This window comes from Podarcis pityusensis (genome assembly GCF_964106645.2).
Source record: "Podarcis pityusensis genome assembly, chromosome: 6".
Classification (NCBI taxonomy): domain Eukaryota; kingdom Metazoa; phylum Chordata; class Lepidosauria; order Squamata; family Lacertidae; genus Podarcis; species Podarcis pityusensis.
The window spans coordinates 39,069,415-39,085,764 of NC_138030.1; the positions used below are offsets into that span (position 1 = coordinate 39,069,415).

The 16,350-nt window shown below is 39.8% G+C and overlaps 1 protein-coding gene across 8 annotated transcripts in view; it reads right to left on the reverse strand.

Moving 5' to 3' along the window:
- Positions 1–2,322: 2,322 nt before the first annotated feature.
- PFKFB2 (6-phosphofructo-2-kinase/fructose-2,6-biphosphatase 2) overlaps positions 2,323–16,350 on the reverse strand; it is a 34,749-nt gene continuing 20,721 nt past the window's right edge. For 3 of the 8 annotated variants that reach the window (XM_081009067.1, XM_081009068.1, XM_081009069.1), the window contains exons 16-17: positions 14,641–14,663; positions 9,520–12,600 (exon numbers count right to left, since the gene is read on the reverse strand). In XM_081009067.1, coding sequence (XP_080865193.1) covers positions 12,534–12,600; positions 14,641–14,663 — 90 coding nt within the window. In that variant the 3' untranslated portion in view covers positions 9,520–12,533. Of the gene's footprint in view, positions 5,178–9,519; positions 12,601–14,640; positions 14,664–16,350 lie in introns of those variants that run through there. The other 5 variants (XM_081009074.1, XM_081009072.1, XM_081009073.1 and 2 more) reach the window with 3 other exon arrangements.

Here is a 16,350-nt window from a genome sequence, read left to right on the forward strand (position 1 = left end):
AGGAAGCCTGGGAACGTGGGGTTCGGCAGGGCACCAGGAGCGCCCCCCTACTTGCAGGGAATCCCATTTAGGGGCTCCGGAGCGAAGTGGGGTGAAAAGCGCGGTGCTGCGAACTGACTGCTACTTTCACGGAGTGAAGCCGCACAGCCATTGCCGGAGAGCGCTGACTTTTTCCTGTGGACAATTGGATTTAAAACAAGTACCCGTGAGTAGAAACGGAAAATTGGATCAAGAAATTTCTTAATTCGGTAACGAAGCGGGAAGGTTCAAAACAGGAAGTCTGCCTTCCGCTTTTTGTATATAGACTAAAGCAAAAACTTTGTAAACTAAAGCCTGGAAAGCTGTCAAAAAAGTCTAAATTTCCTTCATTTAGAATTACTGAAACCCCCTTGGAAGCAGGAGAAAAGGGGGGGAACTTTGTTCAACCTTAGCAGGAGAGGGAGTGAAGAAGGATAAGTTTCCACCGTCTCTAACCTGGGAACGGGGTGTCAGAGACAGAAATTGTTGGAGAGGTTCATTGACTGTTAATGGAATATTTTGACAGATAGCTAAAGAAGAGAAACAAGCTGATTCCAATGTTGCCTTTTGCATCTTAAAGAAACAAAATATCTGAAAAAATCTGAAAAACGAAAGTAATTTTCCTTTGTTGGACTTGCCTAAAAAAATGGATACAAATAGAAATTGCCTCCTCTAGAGGGAGCTTGTCAAATTGTTGCTGCAGTACATTTGAGGGCTCAACAGATGTGAGATTAAGACCGTGGGAACAGGCTTTTCTGACCTTGACTAAAGATGAGTTGGAAAGAAGAATGGGTGCTTGCCTTATGCAAGACAAGTGCCCTGCTGGAACAGATGCATGAGAAGATGGACTTGATGAATGAGAAAATGGATTTGATTGTTGCAGTTAATAACTGTGGGCAAACAGGGTATATTGATACAGAAATTATCCAGGGACCAACTCAGGAATCTGTACTGACTGGGCAAGTGCAGAAGATAATGGAAGAGGGTGCGGTTGCACCCCAAATAATACAAATGGAGAGTCCCGAGGCCCTACAGGAGTATGAGCTGCTGTCATTGAAGATTGAAGTTGGAGTGGGCCAGGGGGCGTCTGGAGTTGAGGAGGTTCCCAACGTTGGAGAGACCTTGGAATATGCTTTTAAATACTTTTTGGACTATATTGAGGATTGTGGGGAGTGGGACTGTGGGGAATGGGCGGGTTTGATGAAGGGAGATGGAGACAATTTTGGCTTGGAATACCCCAGAGGCCTACCCCTCAATGAGAAAGGAAAGAAACTAAGAAAGAGACCAACAAAAGACAAGGAAAAGGGCAAGTATAAACAAGAAGAAGAAGAATTGCAGAAGGGACATGGAAGAGACTTAAGGGCCTCGGACATAAGGCTTCCAGGTTGATGGACTAGATGAAACGGACAGTAAGAACTGACACGATCCGAGACCAGGAAGAAGGGACGTTGGATGAAGATTGGAAGAAAATTTATAAAGAAAATTTTCTATTTGGGGAATTGGCTAAAAATTAATGAATATTAGGGAAAATGTTGGAATGAAACTATATGACTTTAGCAGAAATGATATCAGGAGTAATGTATATTTGATAACTAAGATTCAAGCTTTAAGGTGTTTTAGGGTAAGATAAGGTTAAATTAATTAAGGTAATGTGAATAATAGAATATGGGGAAAGATGGAAAGGATTGGTTGAGTTAATTATTAGATTAAATTAGGTTAGGATAAATTTTTTAACAAAAATTGAGAAAGATGGAAAGAATTTGCTGAAATAACTAATTAAACTAGAATACAAAAAGGGAGGTGTGAGGAAGTCAATGAAACAAGCAAATGGAAGTTTTAGATATGTAATCTGGGATTTGTGTTGTTTTCTTTTTTCTTTTTCTTTTTTTGTTGTATTGTATTGGTTTTTGTGTTTTTTCTTTTTTTTCTTTTTTTGTCTATTATAGTGTTGTTTTTTAATGTTTTTTTTCTTCTTATAATTCTGAAAACTACTAATAAATATTATTTAAAAAAACAAAACAAAATCAGCATAGGATTGCACTTGAATGATTACCTACTAATGTCTGTGCTTTTAAAACACATATTTGCATTCTGAATCTAAGGCAACAGCACATTACTCACAACACTAGTTTTAGATATACAAAAGGAAATTTCAGACATCCCTGACCAGAAAGCATCTTGGTCAAGACAGGCTGTTTGTGGCAGAAACAACCCCCAGCATTAAGAAGATTATTATATTACAGCAGTGATTTTAGTCAATGAAGATCAAACTGCTCATTAATAAGCAGTCACATTCATATGTCCTGGCATTTAAAACATATTTATTATTTACCTCTTGATGCAAGCAGGGAGTCATTATCAAAAACATTCCCTCATAAAACTGTGCAAAAGATACAGCAGTATATTGTGCGTAGAGGCAATAGGTAGTATATTAATTCTATGGCAACATATTTATCCTAATTGTAAGCAGGACTGTGTACTTTGGTAGCATCACATTGGAATGTGGTTATGGTATGCTTAAATATATTCTATGGAAATTGCTTAATTTTGTGAGACTGTCCCCTATATATTTTCTTTATAAGCATCAAGAGTAACAGTAACTCTGCAATCCTATGCATACCTACCTGGGAATAACTCCTATTGAATAGGGTACTTCTGAGTAAACAAGGATAAGAATAGGAAAGCAATTCTTATTTTTATCTGTAAGCCACCTTGAGACCCGCCAGGAAAAAAGGCAGAGCATAAATAAATTAATAATATTAATAATAGGAATGATTACACTAAACCCTTTTTAGTGGGCTCAATCAGCAGAAATAAAAAATATGCTATTAATCCATTATGTAACACAGAGCTTTCCAAACTTTTCATGTTGGTGACACACTTTTTAGACATGCATCATTTTGAGACACAGTAATTTGCTGGCAAACTGGAGATTAAACTAACCCCTTTCCAGCCCCGAGAGAAGCGCGACACACTGGCACACTAATGTGTCGCGACACACAGTTTGGAAAGCTCAAACTCACTGCATATAGATTTCTCTCCATTCTGTTCAGGATTCAGAAAAAAAGACACACAATAATGTCTGAATGAACTTCTGAACCTACAATGCCCTGCCCTGCAAATTACGCTATGCCAAACTATGCCTGGGTATGAATGTGTGGGCTCTGAGAGAGATGGTGGCCACTGACTTTGCTCCTCCCTGGCCATTCTGTAGCTATGCCATGACTTAAGAAAAGTCTGCTGCATCAGGCCACTAGCCCATCTACTCCAGTGTCCTGTTCTCACAGTGGCCAAGCAGATGGCTGAAGGCAGGCAGAACACAAGCAGAACAGCAATCTGCTCACTCGCCATTTCCAGCAGCTGACATTTAGAGGCATACTGCATCTGACAGTGCAGATGGAAAATGCCATTGTGCCTACTAGTCGTTGATCCCCTCCCCATGAATTTGCCCAATCCTCTTCTAAAGCCATCCAAGTTGGTAGGCATCCCTGCCTCCTGTGGAAGTAAGTTCCAGCTCAACAGTGAGTTGCATTAAGTATTTTCTTGGATCTGACCCTCAAAATCTGCTACAGAAGGTTGGGGGACTCCTTGGAATAGCGTTGGGATTGCAGGAGAGAAGGAGAAACGGCAAAAAATATCACCTTCCTCCCCATTCTCTTGATGGAAACCTCCATTAGATCGAAGAGCATTTCATCAACATTGATGGACGCCATTGCATGTAACTAATATTTCCCATAGGTAAACCTGAAACACTGTGAAATTAGTGTACCCATAGCATATTTTCAAATGGTTATACATTAAAATAAATTATTAGTATTTAATAAGAATTGCCTGACTTTCTCAAGCCAATGGCCCATCTTTAGCAGTATGTCTACCAACAGTGAAAGACAGGTGTTTCAGGATGGTTAGCAAGAAAGTGTCATTCTAGAGTCTGTTAATTTCTATTAATCCAAGCCATGAAAATGGATCTTGCATAGTCAAATGAATCTTGCCTTTGCTCTTGGAAACCTTAATGCTAGCAATTTCATTAAGCTGTGTCTATTTTTGGAATGGGCACTGAAAAGCTAAGATATCATATCTCCCCATGATTGAATGTCTATGAAAAAAAGCTCCAGAAACATTTCAGAGTTCCCACAGAACCAAATGAGAAAAACAACTAGATTTTGCTTGGGCTTTGTGGCAGTACTGTCAGTGTTTCAATGTCACATATTTAAGAAAATTCATCATGTCTTCATGCTTCATATGTAGGCAGAAGACTCCTCTCAGGATCTCTTCTACAAGGAAGAATCTTCCTAAGTATTAAAAATGCAATTTAGATTGGGCAGACGAAACACAGGTTGTGGTTGTGATGATAGCAGACAAGAAACATAACACATAAGAACAGCTTCCTGGATCAGGCCAAAGGCCCATCTTGTCCAACATCCTGTGCTCATAGTGACCATCATGAACTACATTTCCCAGAGCTACCTTGTCAGGAACTGGGTGATTTAAATAGATTTGAAAGTGATTTAAATTTGAATGGCAAATATGCCTTAAAGATACATGATTTCTCGAAGATCTAAAAGTGCATCACCAGAGCTTGAGAGGTTCAAAATGAGTTTGCTCTAGAGCAGGTATGGTGAGTATCTGACTCTCCAGACATTCCTGAACTACAACTCCCCTTAGCCCCTAGTAAGCATGGCCAATGATCAGGATGATGGGAGTTCAGAAACATCTGGAAAGCCAAAGGTTCCCTGCACCCGCTCTAGTATTTAGATTAGACATAACTAAACTCGGCCCTCCAGATGTTTTGGGACTACAATTCCCATCACCCTTGACCACTGGTCCTGTTAGCTAGGAATGATGGGAGCTGTAGTCCCAAAACATCTGGAGGGCCAAGTTTGCCTATGCCTGATTTAGATGTTGAGTAGCGTGATATTTTTCACAAAGCAAATTCTCAGCACTACCATTTTTAGAGATATTAAGAGAACTTGTCATTGGTCCAGAAAACTAGCTAGTCCACCATGCTTTAGTTTCCTGAGACAACAGCTACATTTAACACTCAGGATGTTGATCAAGTGCAAGGGGTTGCAGTCCCACGTGGCTTATTTTCTGAGGCCTCCGTGACGATTTCCCATCACACAAGCGGAATGCTTCTACAGTGCTATGCCAGCTGTTCTCTGGAAAGGAGAAACCAAATGCAAAAGTCAAAACTATGAACATTTAGATCCTAAAGGAATTCCACATTGCCATTCTCAATATTGCTGATCACTTTTTAATTAACTGTAAGATCATTCAGTTAAATGCATGATGTTGGACCACAGAAGATCACTGGAATTAAAGTAATGTTTCACAAACAGTACAAAATTGTGCTCTACTTCTAGAATGATTAAGTCTTCATGGCATCTCCACCTTCAAATCCTCATTCAATATACTCATCTAGCTGCCAAGTTCATAGCACCACCCCTTCTCTCAGCATCTGTAGGCATGTTTGTTATGCTACTCTAGCCTAACTCAGCCATCTTTAACTTGTAACACATGCCTTTATTTCCTCCCAAAAATGGCTAATTGGTATTGTACATTAAAAAAACTTTAACTTGTCATTTTCCAAACTATGATGTTTTAAAAAACAACAGATCTATTATTTAAAAAGGCACACAAATCCATTTGCAATCATCAATCTGGCTTGAAACACACTGATCTGCAGAAATATTGCAAATGAATTCTACAGAGTTTTCTTCTCCTTGACTATTACATAATCAGGGAAGTCCACTGTCTGTCCTTGTCACAGCTATATCTTGTGTTATTATCTTTCCATATAATAATTTTAATCAGGGTTCATATGGAATTCAAATAAGTATAACAAGTCTGACTGCAATGAATTCCACACATGCTCAAAAAATAATTTTGCATTGCTCATCACATTTGTTAATTTTGCATTTCGAAGTGCATTCAAACCAATTAAAGCCGCAGTCCACAACACATTTATGAGAGATCCCAACTCAACTCAGATGGATTTACTTTTGAGTAAAACTTGCTCAAAGACAACTTTTGTGGATGTGTCCAATAACTTCATCTGCACATTCGTTCTTTATAACATGCATTTCATGCATTCATAGTTGGTCATATATGATTATTAAATGTAAATACTTGCAAATACTCACAAAGTTGAGCTTAAGCGACCTGTCACTGGCACATTTTTTTAAATGGATATTGATGAAATGAACACAGGAATAAAAACAAACAATGCTTGATTCAAGAGTTCCTTAAACCTTATTTTGTATTTTGGGCCTTGACACCAAAAAGAACTTTTATTTCTAGGGCAGCCTTCTCCAACCCTGTGCTGGGACTAGTGGGAATTGTGGCACAAAACATCTGGAAGACACTAAGCTAGGGGAAGGCTGCTTTAGGGTATGGTTCACATCAGAAAATATATATTTTTGCCTTTCATACACCTCTTTTAAATGCTCAAAGACCTGTCCAGGGTTAAGAGATGCTAGGTTTCAGTCTGAAAACTGAAAGTGGCTGTGGCCAGTCATAGCTCTCTGATGATTGTGCAATGTCTGCAAACATATCTGTCACATTTATACAGGTATGTGTATAAGATGTAGAGTGGGACCCAAAGGTCAACCTTCCATAAAGCATGGTGATTTCAAGTTCTCCCTTACAATGCTCTCCCAAGAAGCTCTTCTAAAGTCTGGAGCCCCACCACTGGCTGGTCCTTCCCCATAGAAGTGCTTTCCACTTGCACATGGATGTGAGTGTTTGGATTCCAGCCGCGATGTGCAAAGCAACCACTTACCCTTTACATCTGCCTGAGCTCCACACAATTGAGAAAGTGCATTTTTGCCTCCAGCTTTACAAATTGTTACTGATTTTGAAAAGAGTGCCAGCACAAAGTAATGAGAAAGAAAAGCATTGCAGCATGGTGGTTTGCAGTGGGTGAAATTTTATTTACCTGGTCCACAAGAAAGTTCACAATTGCTAATACAATTATTTAAGATGTCTCATTACAATATTGATATTCAGGCTTCCAGTCTAAAACTGCCAACCTTTATGGGAAAAAACCTGCTGGTTTTATGACTTCTACTTATTTCTGCACAGAAAGTTAACAACTGGCAGTTTGATGCTTTTTAGAAGTATACATTCACACAGCATAATTGCACATATACACACCTGCAAATTAAATGAAATAAACCAAGAAGATATGCATACAGAGCAGACATGATTGAGATATAAGATCCAATAAATCTGTTATAGGTAATTGGGCGGTAAATTTTTGCTTAAATGAAACTATTATGTAGAGAAATGAAACACTGTGCAGCATTTTAACTTACAATTATATAGGATGAAAAATATCATTATCTACCTGAGTGCTTTCATTCACATGACATCAACATGAACATAAATATGGCTATAGTTACAAATGCACCACCACATAAAGCCATGGTGCATCTCTCAATTTGAGTTGTTTCCTGGGCAATGCAACTTAATAGTGGTTCTAGGCCTTGGTCTTAATTTAAGCCACAATTAACAGCATTAGTATTTGGATTCCCATGGAGTGTAATAATGGTCTCATTTGTATGTCCCTGCTTAGTCGATAATCTGGAATGATGGGGCAATACAGTAATAATGGAGCCCTTCTGCATTCGAGCCAGCATAAGCAATGCATCCTTGATTATCCAGTTGCTCCTGCCTATTGACATGTGTCAAAACCATAAACTGCACAGCAAAACAGTTCTATATGCATTAACCTTCAATTATACAATTAAAAAAAACTTCTACTGAATGTATAACAAAGTTGTTGCAGCAAAAAGTCATCTTGTATATGATAACATCCTTGTTCTGGCACTTGGAAAATTTTGAGGTTTATAAAAGAAACAGATGGGCAAAATGAATTACACATGTATGTGTGTGTATGTGTGCACGCGCTGAGAGAAACCTCCACAGTGCTCTGATGCCATCTTTATAAAGTTACCTTTGACCATATGCAAAACATTCATATTTACACATACAGGAGATCATTATTTAAGCTTGTGCATTATTGCAGCTTTGGTAAAAGTCAAATTGCTTACAGTGTACATATAAATAAACACATAATATTTATTATGATTTCACTATTATTTCAAGTTCAGCGTTAGAGAGCCAAGGAAAACAAGGCACATTGCCCTCTAACTTGAAACACATTCATTTGTTCTAAGAAACACAGGACGGTGATTCATCTCTGAAAATGCTGACCACAAATTATCAAATGAAGAATAAATCAATCAAACTTACTCCTAATTCCATACAAATAATTCCATAAACCAATAAAGGTTTAAAGAACCATCAGAGATCTCTGAGCAAGAGACTACAGGAAAAAAAGAGATGTCCAAACATGCTAGGAAATGAATTTGCTGAAATGAACTAATTGAAGTCTAATGTGTTTTGGCTTGGGTGTGCAGACTGATGGAGAACCCAGCTTAACCAGCCTAGTCATAAAATTGTCTCTACTATCTTCTACAGCCCTGATTTTCTAGTGGTTAAGCTCGCATCCCACTAACCATGTGCTTTAGCCATGAGCCGCATTCAAAAGACTGGGGAAGAGCAAAGTGGCTGTGAGTGTTTCTCTGGTTGCCTGCACATTTATGCGTCCTTACCACAACAAAGTATCACATAGGATTTTTAAAAGAATTCATCTTGGGTCATATGTTGCAGACTAAAACTGCTGAAGTCTAGCATATGAACTTCTAGATTAAGGGAGCAATTCTAACCCCTGATCCATAGAACTAGAGGCGATTAGGATGCCAGAGGTGTCCCTCCATCAGGCTCTGGTGTTGGTGGGGAGGCTCCGCCACCACATAAGACCTCACTGTGCCCACCAAAGGTGCTGGCTTGTGCTGGTGGTGCTCCTTTTAAAAAAAGTTGGTCTCTCCCCTTTCCTGACTGGTAGGAGCTGATGTTGCTTTGAATGCAGTAGTGGCTCTGACACTCTGAATGCCCCCAGGCCTGGATGACCCAGGGTTGGGGTTGCTCTGTAAGGGTAATACAGAATAAAGTCCTAGATAAGAAGCTAAACTACATGATCACTTTTTGAGGTCATCTCTCAAAGTTGGGAGTTAGTTGAAACAGTAGTCTGGGTATCTTTTGTGTGTCTGTGCACAAACTACTTCTATGCCTGCTAAGCTTGCATTAGTGTTGAGATAACTGCTCAGGAAAAACCAGAAAAATCACAATGCACGCTTATATTGGTTTTGCTACAGCTTTGTCTTACATGACGATAGAATGCCATTCACAAACCCCCTACCAGTCCATTCTGAACATGGTGTTTCAGTACTAGCAACTAGTTACCTTTCCATTTGTAACGTCTACATGAAAACTGGCTTTGTATGATGAGCTACCAGTAAAAAGAATAATTTAAGGCCACTCAGCTACAGACAACAGCAATTGAATGTATAGCACTAGGGGTAAAAAATTGTGCAAGTGTGGGTGTCTTGGCTCAAATTCCCAAAGAATCTGCTCCCCACACTCTTTTACTTCCCAAAGAATCTGCTCCCCACACTCTTTTACTTCCTTTATGTGTTCATTAGCCTAAGATGAGCAGGCTAATGCATTTTTGCCTCTGAAAGCAAAACCTAGATATGTTATACAGGGCTTAATTAATTTGGAATTAAGCATGCTGTGATGGCAGCATTACATCCAGCTACCCAATTCAAAGTGCTAGTTTGGACTTAAAGGTAAAGGGACTCCTCACCATTAGGTCCAGTCGTGACCGACTCTGGGGTTGCGGCGCTCATCTCGCTTTACTGGGCGAGGGAGCTGGCGTACAGCTTCCGGGTCATGTGGCCAGCATGACTAAGCTGCTTCTGGTGAACCAGAGCAGTGCAAAGAAATGCCGTTTACTTTCCCGCCGGAGCGGGACCTATTTATCTACTTGCACTTTGATGTGCTTTCGAACTGCTAGGTTGGCAGGAGCAGGGACCGAGCAACGGGCGCTCACCCGGTCGAGGGGATTCGAACCGCCAACCTTCTGATCGGCAAGTCCTAGGCTCTGTGGTTTAACCCACAGCGCCACCCGCGTCCCAGTTTGGACTTATAAAGCCTTAAATGACTCAGGACAGCAATACCTCAAGGACCACATTTCCCCATATGAACTGACCTGAACCCTGCACTCATTACCTGAGCTCTTCCTTCATGTACCCCCTCCACAAGTGGCCCAGAGGGTGGCAACATGAGAACGAGCCTTTTCTGCAGTGGCTCCCCATTTGTGGAATGCTCTCCCCAGGGAGGCTTGCCTGGTGCCATCATTATTTAACTTTTGGTGAGAAGCAAAAATGTCTCTCTATAACTAGGCTATTGGCCTTTTACCATCTGTGGCCTTTTACAAATGTTTTTAATGTATTCCCATCACTCTTTGTATTAATGTATCTATGTGGTGTTTATTGTCTGTTTGTTTATAAGTTGCTTTGGCTTGCCTTGGGCAAGATAAAGCAACAAATTTAATAAAAACAACTAATAATAAGTATGGTAACGGGTTCCATACTAAGCATGTACATATCCGTGACTGGGTAAACTGTAAGGTGGCAGTTCGTGGAGATTTCCCTGCAAAAACCATCAAGATACAGTCTAGTACCTTTACTGGGGAATTCCTTAAAGGGTGGTGGTTTAAAAGTTAACAGTATACATCAAAATGTAAGATATCAAACTCCTCACCTATGCCTGCGGTTGCCATATGTCCGGAATTTCCCTGACACAGCCATGATTTGGCTGTTTGAAACTGTGTTTGGACAGAAATTGCAGAAATGGCTTGGAAAATCTATATGCATATTGGAAGTTTAGTTTTTAAAGAAAATTTTAACTTTTTTTTGTTATGAGATTTCAACAATTTTGTGCCACTTTTTGAAATATGGCAATCGTACCTTTGCCTCTTAGGGCTGTCCCAAGGCTCTAAAGGGCTTTGTGTAGATCTACCATAACAGGAATTGTATGTTTTAGATGTCTACTATGTAATTATAGGCTTGTGTATTTGGAGAATATAATTTATTCTGAGGGTTTACTCTGAAAGTGACTATCATTCAAGTATGCAGTCCACTAATTCTTTTGTTCTAGGAGAGTTTCATCACTCTCTTAGTGGTTCTGTCTTTTTCCAAGTGCTGAAAACTGTAAAAAGCAGGTACAGTGGATGAAAGCACGTCTACGCATCTTGAATGTGTAGTATCAGGAAGCAGAAACCAGGATACATCCACTGTCATTATTCTAACCACAGAAAGTCTGTGGAGTTGGTTGTTGTTTTTAAGTAGATTTGTTGCACCAGGGCAACATTAATCCACTTTAATTGTGCAAACCTAACTTTAGTATGAGCTTGAAGCCCTCCTGCAAAATACTGACAGTCTGGAGGCAAACAAAACCTGTGGGTTTCTCCCCCACTCCAACTCCCATCAGTCTCAGAGCCAGCAGGACCAGGGGTTATAGGAGCTGAAATCCAGTAACATCTGATGGACTACAGCTTGCCCATCCTTACTTTATGTGGCTGGTCTGGGCAGAAGTCTCATGCTCTCATTTTTCCTCATCACTGCCCCACCCTCTTATTCCTTTACTAATCAAGCCGTTTAAAAATAATGGAACAAATTTCCAATTTAAAATATTCAGTCATTCATCAAAACCTGGCTGCATTTCACAATCCTTGAACCAAGGAGACCCACCCTGTTGCCTTCTCTTTCCCTCCAGCAAAGTGAATCAAGTTTATCAGGGGGTGGATTATTGAAAGTTCACAAATGTAGCATTTACCAATATTATTATTAATATTATCATTTTACAAAACATACACCAACAAGATTGCAATTATGGGAAAATACAAGCACTAGGGTATGGGAACCTATGAAAAGGTTTCCAGGACAGCCAGGGACAAAACTGAAACATTTTCAGCAAACAATAAAGCACATTGTGCAGGCAAATAATCTTTCTTTGGGAGTGTTCCCATTAAGGCAAAGTACGGGAACAGTGCCAAGTATCGAAAGTGCATTCCAGACCCTGAATCACATATCCCTGCATCTATTTCCTAATATGCAGCAAATATTTAACAAAAAAATAATCTCTATTATTAAATCACTCCCATAAAGCAGCTAGGGACCACAAATGGATTGTGGTTTCTAGGAAAAAATGCATTCCATAAATGGCAAGGAAAAGCGACTCCCACATGTGTTGCAAGGCAGCTGTCACAATCACCATTACATGCAGGGCAGAAATCTAACTCCACAAAGCAAAAATACCACAAACAGAAATACACCCTCCCTCTCTCTCTTCCACACACACAATTGTACAGGACGATCACAGCTATTGGGGAATGTTACAAAAATAACCACAGATTTACAAATATTAATACAGGTGAGGTCCACACACAAAATGGAAAAAGCTAAGATATCAAAGAGAGACTTGCCACAGTTACATTTAGTAATGCTGCAAAGGGGAATGCAGACCAGCATAGTTGCAGAGCAATAGAAGGGGAAGGAAATTTAAGAGACTGGCCATTCTGTGCAGGTTTGCAGCAAATGCCTCCTTCATGGGACAATCTCACTTGGTGGTAGCGAGACCAGGGGCTCACAGATGATTGCGTCTGATTTCTCCCTGTAGAGAGGGAAATAACATGCCATTGACATATCCTCTCACATTATAATGTGAGAAAGAGAGAGCATACTATTTTCCAACTCTTTGTATTCTGCTTCTCAGGGACAACTGACAATGTCTAGGTGTGCTAGACACATCTAGCTGGCACTGTTAAGGCATGACATTTCAGCAGAATCAGATCTGATCTGACTACCTTCCTTACCAAGAAAAGACAGAGGATTCTTTACAAAGTGTGTGTGTGTGTGTGTGTGTGTGTGTGTGCAAATATGCAATAACCAATTCACAATTGCTAGATGATTTGTTAAGCATGTCCAATAGCAATTGGCTGCAGCAATGTGATGTCACAGAATGTTCACAAACTGTTAACAGATGAATTCTTTCATGCAACATTCTATGAGAGAAAGCCTGTCTCCTCATATGGCTTATGACTCACATTTACAACACAGTCCTATGCATGTCTGCTCACAAATAAGTCTCATTGAGTGTGACAGAGCTTATACATGGGTATAAATCAGATACAGGGGTATAGGAGCCTCTGTGACTTCCTACCTATCTCTGAACTTCTCCTGTGTTCTTAATTTCCTTTCTTATTTCTTCCATTTATATTTATTTACTCTTCTGTTATCTCTCATTCTCTCATTAATTCATGGTCATAACCTACACCTCCTCATTATATTTACTCCTGCGTGAAGGGCTGTAACTTGGTGGTGGAGCAGCTGGATGAAGGTCCCTGGTCCAATCCCTTGCATCTTCAGGTAGGGCTTGGAGAGTCTCCCATCTGAAACCTGGACAGCTGCTGCCAGTCAGTGTGGAAAACTGGTCTATCAGCTTGATGGACCAATGGTCTGATGTTCCTGCATTCATTCCTGTACTCACTCCTGGTAGGATTATATTAGTTCATATGGCCAGAGAATGTGTGTGTCATATTACTTAACAGATACTCTCTCTTCAAAATAGTGCACAGGTTCTAAGAACCTACAGGTACCAAGTCACACTTGGCAATTTCTGCAACGTGGTAGCTTGCTTCCACTATTCTGAACTTCTTCCCACTATTCGTGGTACTGGAATGTGACCAGCAGCTCTCAGCCTTACCCTCTCAACAGTAATCTCCGACTTTTTGTGAGATGCAGAAGTGTCATTTTACAGGGCTATTGGGAAGCAAATATATGATTTACAAAATTTCTGTAAACTGAGCCTCGAGAGGAGTTTGCGTATCAAGGGATTAGAAGATGCCTTTGTCAAAATGCTTTGTCATTCATTTGCTTTTATCCTGTCTCTATGGCAATGCAAGGCATGCCTAGAATACACTGCTGTGAATTTAGCCCAGTATTCATCCCATTGGAGAAACTTACAAATAACTGTAGACTCAATAGGTAACTGCAAACCATCGTGGCTTCCCCACGAGTGCAATGGCATGGAGTCTTGTAGGAACCACAGTTCAATGGCAGAGCTCATGCTTTTTATTCATAATATTTTATTCTGTGTTCAGTGTCTGGCATCTCTAGTTGAAATAGGATCATAAGTAACAGGACTTGGATGGAACACAGCCTGAGATCAGTGCACACCATAGTAGACATTACTAAGCTAGCTAAACCTGTGGTCTGACTCAGTACATGGCAAACTTTTACATTCATGTTTTAAACTCATTTGCAAACACCTGCAGTCATGCTTTTCATTTTTGGCTTAAAACTTAGCACATCTTCGGAGTATGAAAAAGATAAATTGTAGTGGTCCTAATAAGATAAGGCTTGTACAGCTTCAGCAAGTTTACTTAAAGATAGGTTTTATACTTGATTCTTTGTTGTGCTTCATCCATCTTGCTCATTTTGAAAGAAAAGTCACTTTTCTATAAATGGATATTGATCTATGAGCTGTAAAATATTCCACCCAACTTAAAGGGGCTCTAATTTGTAGGAGACTTATTTGGTACTTTCTCCCCATGTACATTCCTTTGAAACAGACTTCTAATCATCTCTTGGTAAATGTTTATTTCTCAAAAACGTACAATTACACATGCAAGCTGTTCACAACGATACTCACAGGCAAGCACTTCCCACTTGAAGCTGCAAAGAAAGAAAAAAACAGTATAGGAAAGCTCAAGCTGCAGTTCAATGAAGATATAAAAAGCAAGAAAGCAGGACAGCACATAGAAAGCAGTCTTCACGAGCAAGAAGACCAATGTTAACTTGCATCCAAAATTATTGCAAAATGCAAGCCAGTGACTGTTAAATGGCTACCGGCCTAGCATAATTACATATAGCTCTTTCCCTCCGCAAGCAAAGCAAGTGAGCAGCAGCTACAAGAACAAATTGTCATCTGCATTATTTTTTTAATCACCATGCCCAAGAAACACATTTCAGTTTTAGCATGAACTACTTATTAGTTGGAGGTGAGGCCTACTATCAATTACTGTTTTTTATACTGAAGTCTTTGCCGAAAGGCTCTGCAAAGAACAAGATTTCAGCACCAGTTTTTCCTGTTCTTCCATCAATCTGCTTCTCATATATTACAGTGACAAACCTGGGTATTTTTATTTTTTTTTAAAGATCCTGGACTACCATATCAAATAAAGAGATTGCAAATAGTCTGAAATCCTGTTTCATCTACAGCCTCACTCCAAGAACTTGCTCTGGAAGAGACTACTGTCTGACATACGCCCTGGAAACTGGGTCTTTGTTTTATTAAGCAACAGAGCACTATGTTGTAGCCTGAGAAATAAGCAGCTGATGAAAAAGCAAAAAAGCAAAATGCAAATCAGCAAGCAAAATTGCAGTGATATTGGAAATGCTGCTGAAAACTCTATCCAATCTGAGGGATATACATGGGTCAAAGAAAACTGCAGCAAATTACTGCATATATAGTACAGTGGTACCTTGGTTGTCAAACTTAATTCATTCTGGGAGTCCGTTCGACTGCCAGAACTGTTCGAAAACCAAGGTGCGGCTTCCGATTGGCTGCAGGAGCTTCCTGCACTCAATCAGAAGCCGTGTCAGATGTTTGGCTTCCAAAAAACGTTCGCAAATTGGAACACTTACTTCCAGCTTTGTGGTGTTTGGGAGCCGATTTGTTCGAGAGTAAAGCCGTTTGACAACCAAGGTACCACTGTATAGCAAATATGACTGTCCACTGTAAGAAATTATGTATATGTTGGGTATACTGTGTAGAGCCCATGAACTCAGCTACAAACTACTATGGATCTGACAAATCTGTCTTAAAATGCTCACTTTAGATAACAACCTTATTCAAGGGGCTTTTGCTTAGCACTAGAAACATATTTTCCTCATAAAAAGGAAAGTTTTGCAGCAACAGAAATCATTATTACTTTTAAGTGTCCACCTATAATTTTCAAACCAGAATACTTCAAAGTACATAGCTATTTGGAGTGGCCTGACATGAACCCTTTGGCCAAAATCTAAAAGGCCACACAGAGTTCTTTGCATCAAGGCCTCCTGAGCTACTCCACTTTTGTGAAAGTCACACCCTGAAGGTTAACAAATGTGGTGCAAAAGGCTGCAGCTGGAAGGGAAATTATTTAACACCCCCCCCCCCCCCCGCAATGCATGAACAGAAGCATCTTAATCATGCACAGTAGGTTCTTTGAATCCTGACTTTTGATGGTAGGTTCTGTCCAATAATCTCACATAAAGCGTCACCAGCTTTCAATTGGCTTGAAAAGGACAATTTCTGAAGTAAGGAGCGACAGGTGAAATAATACTGCACAATTTTTGCTGTGCTTGAAATTGGAATAGA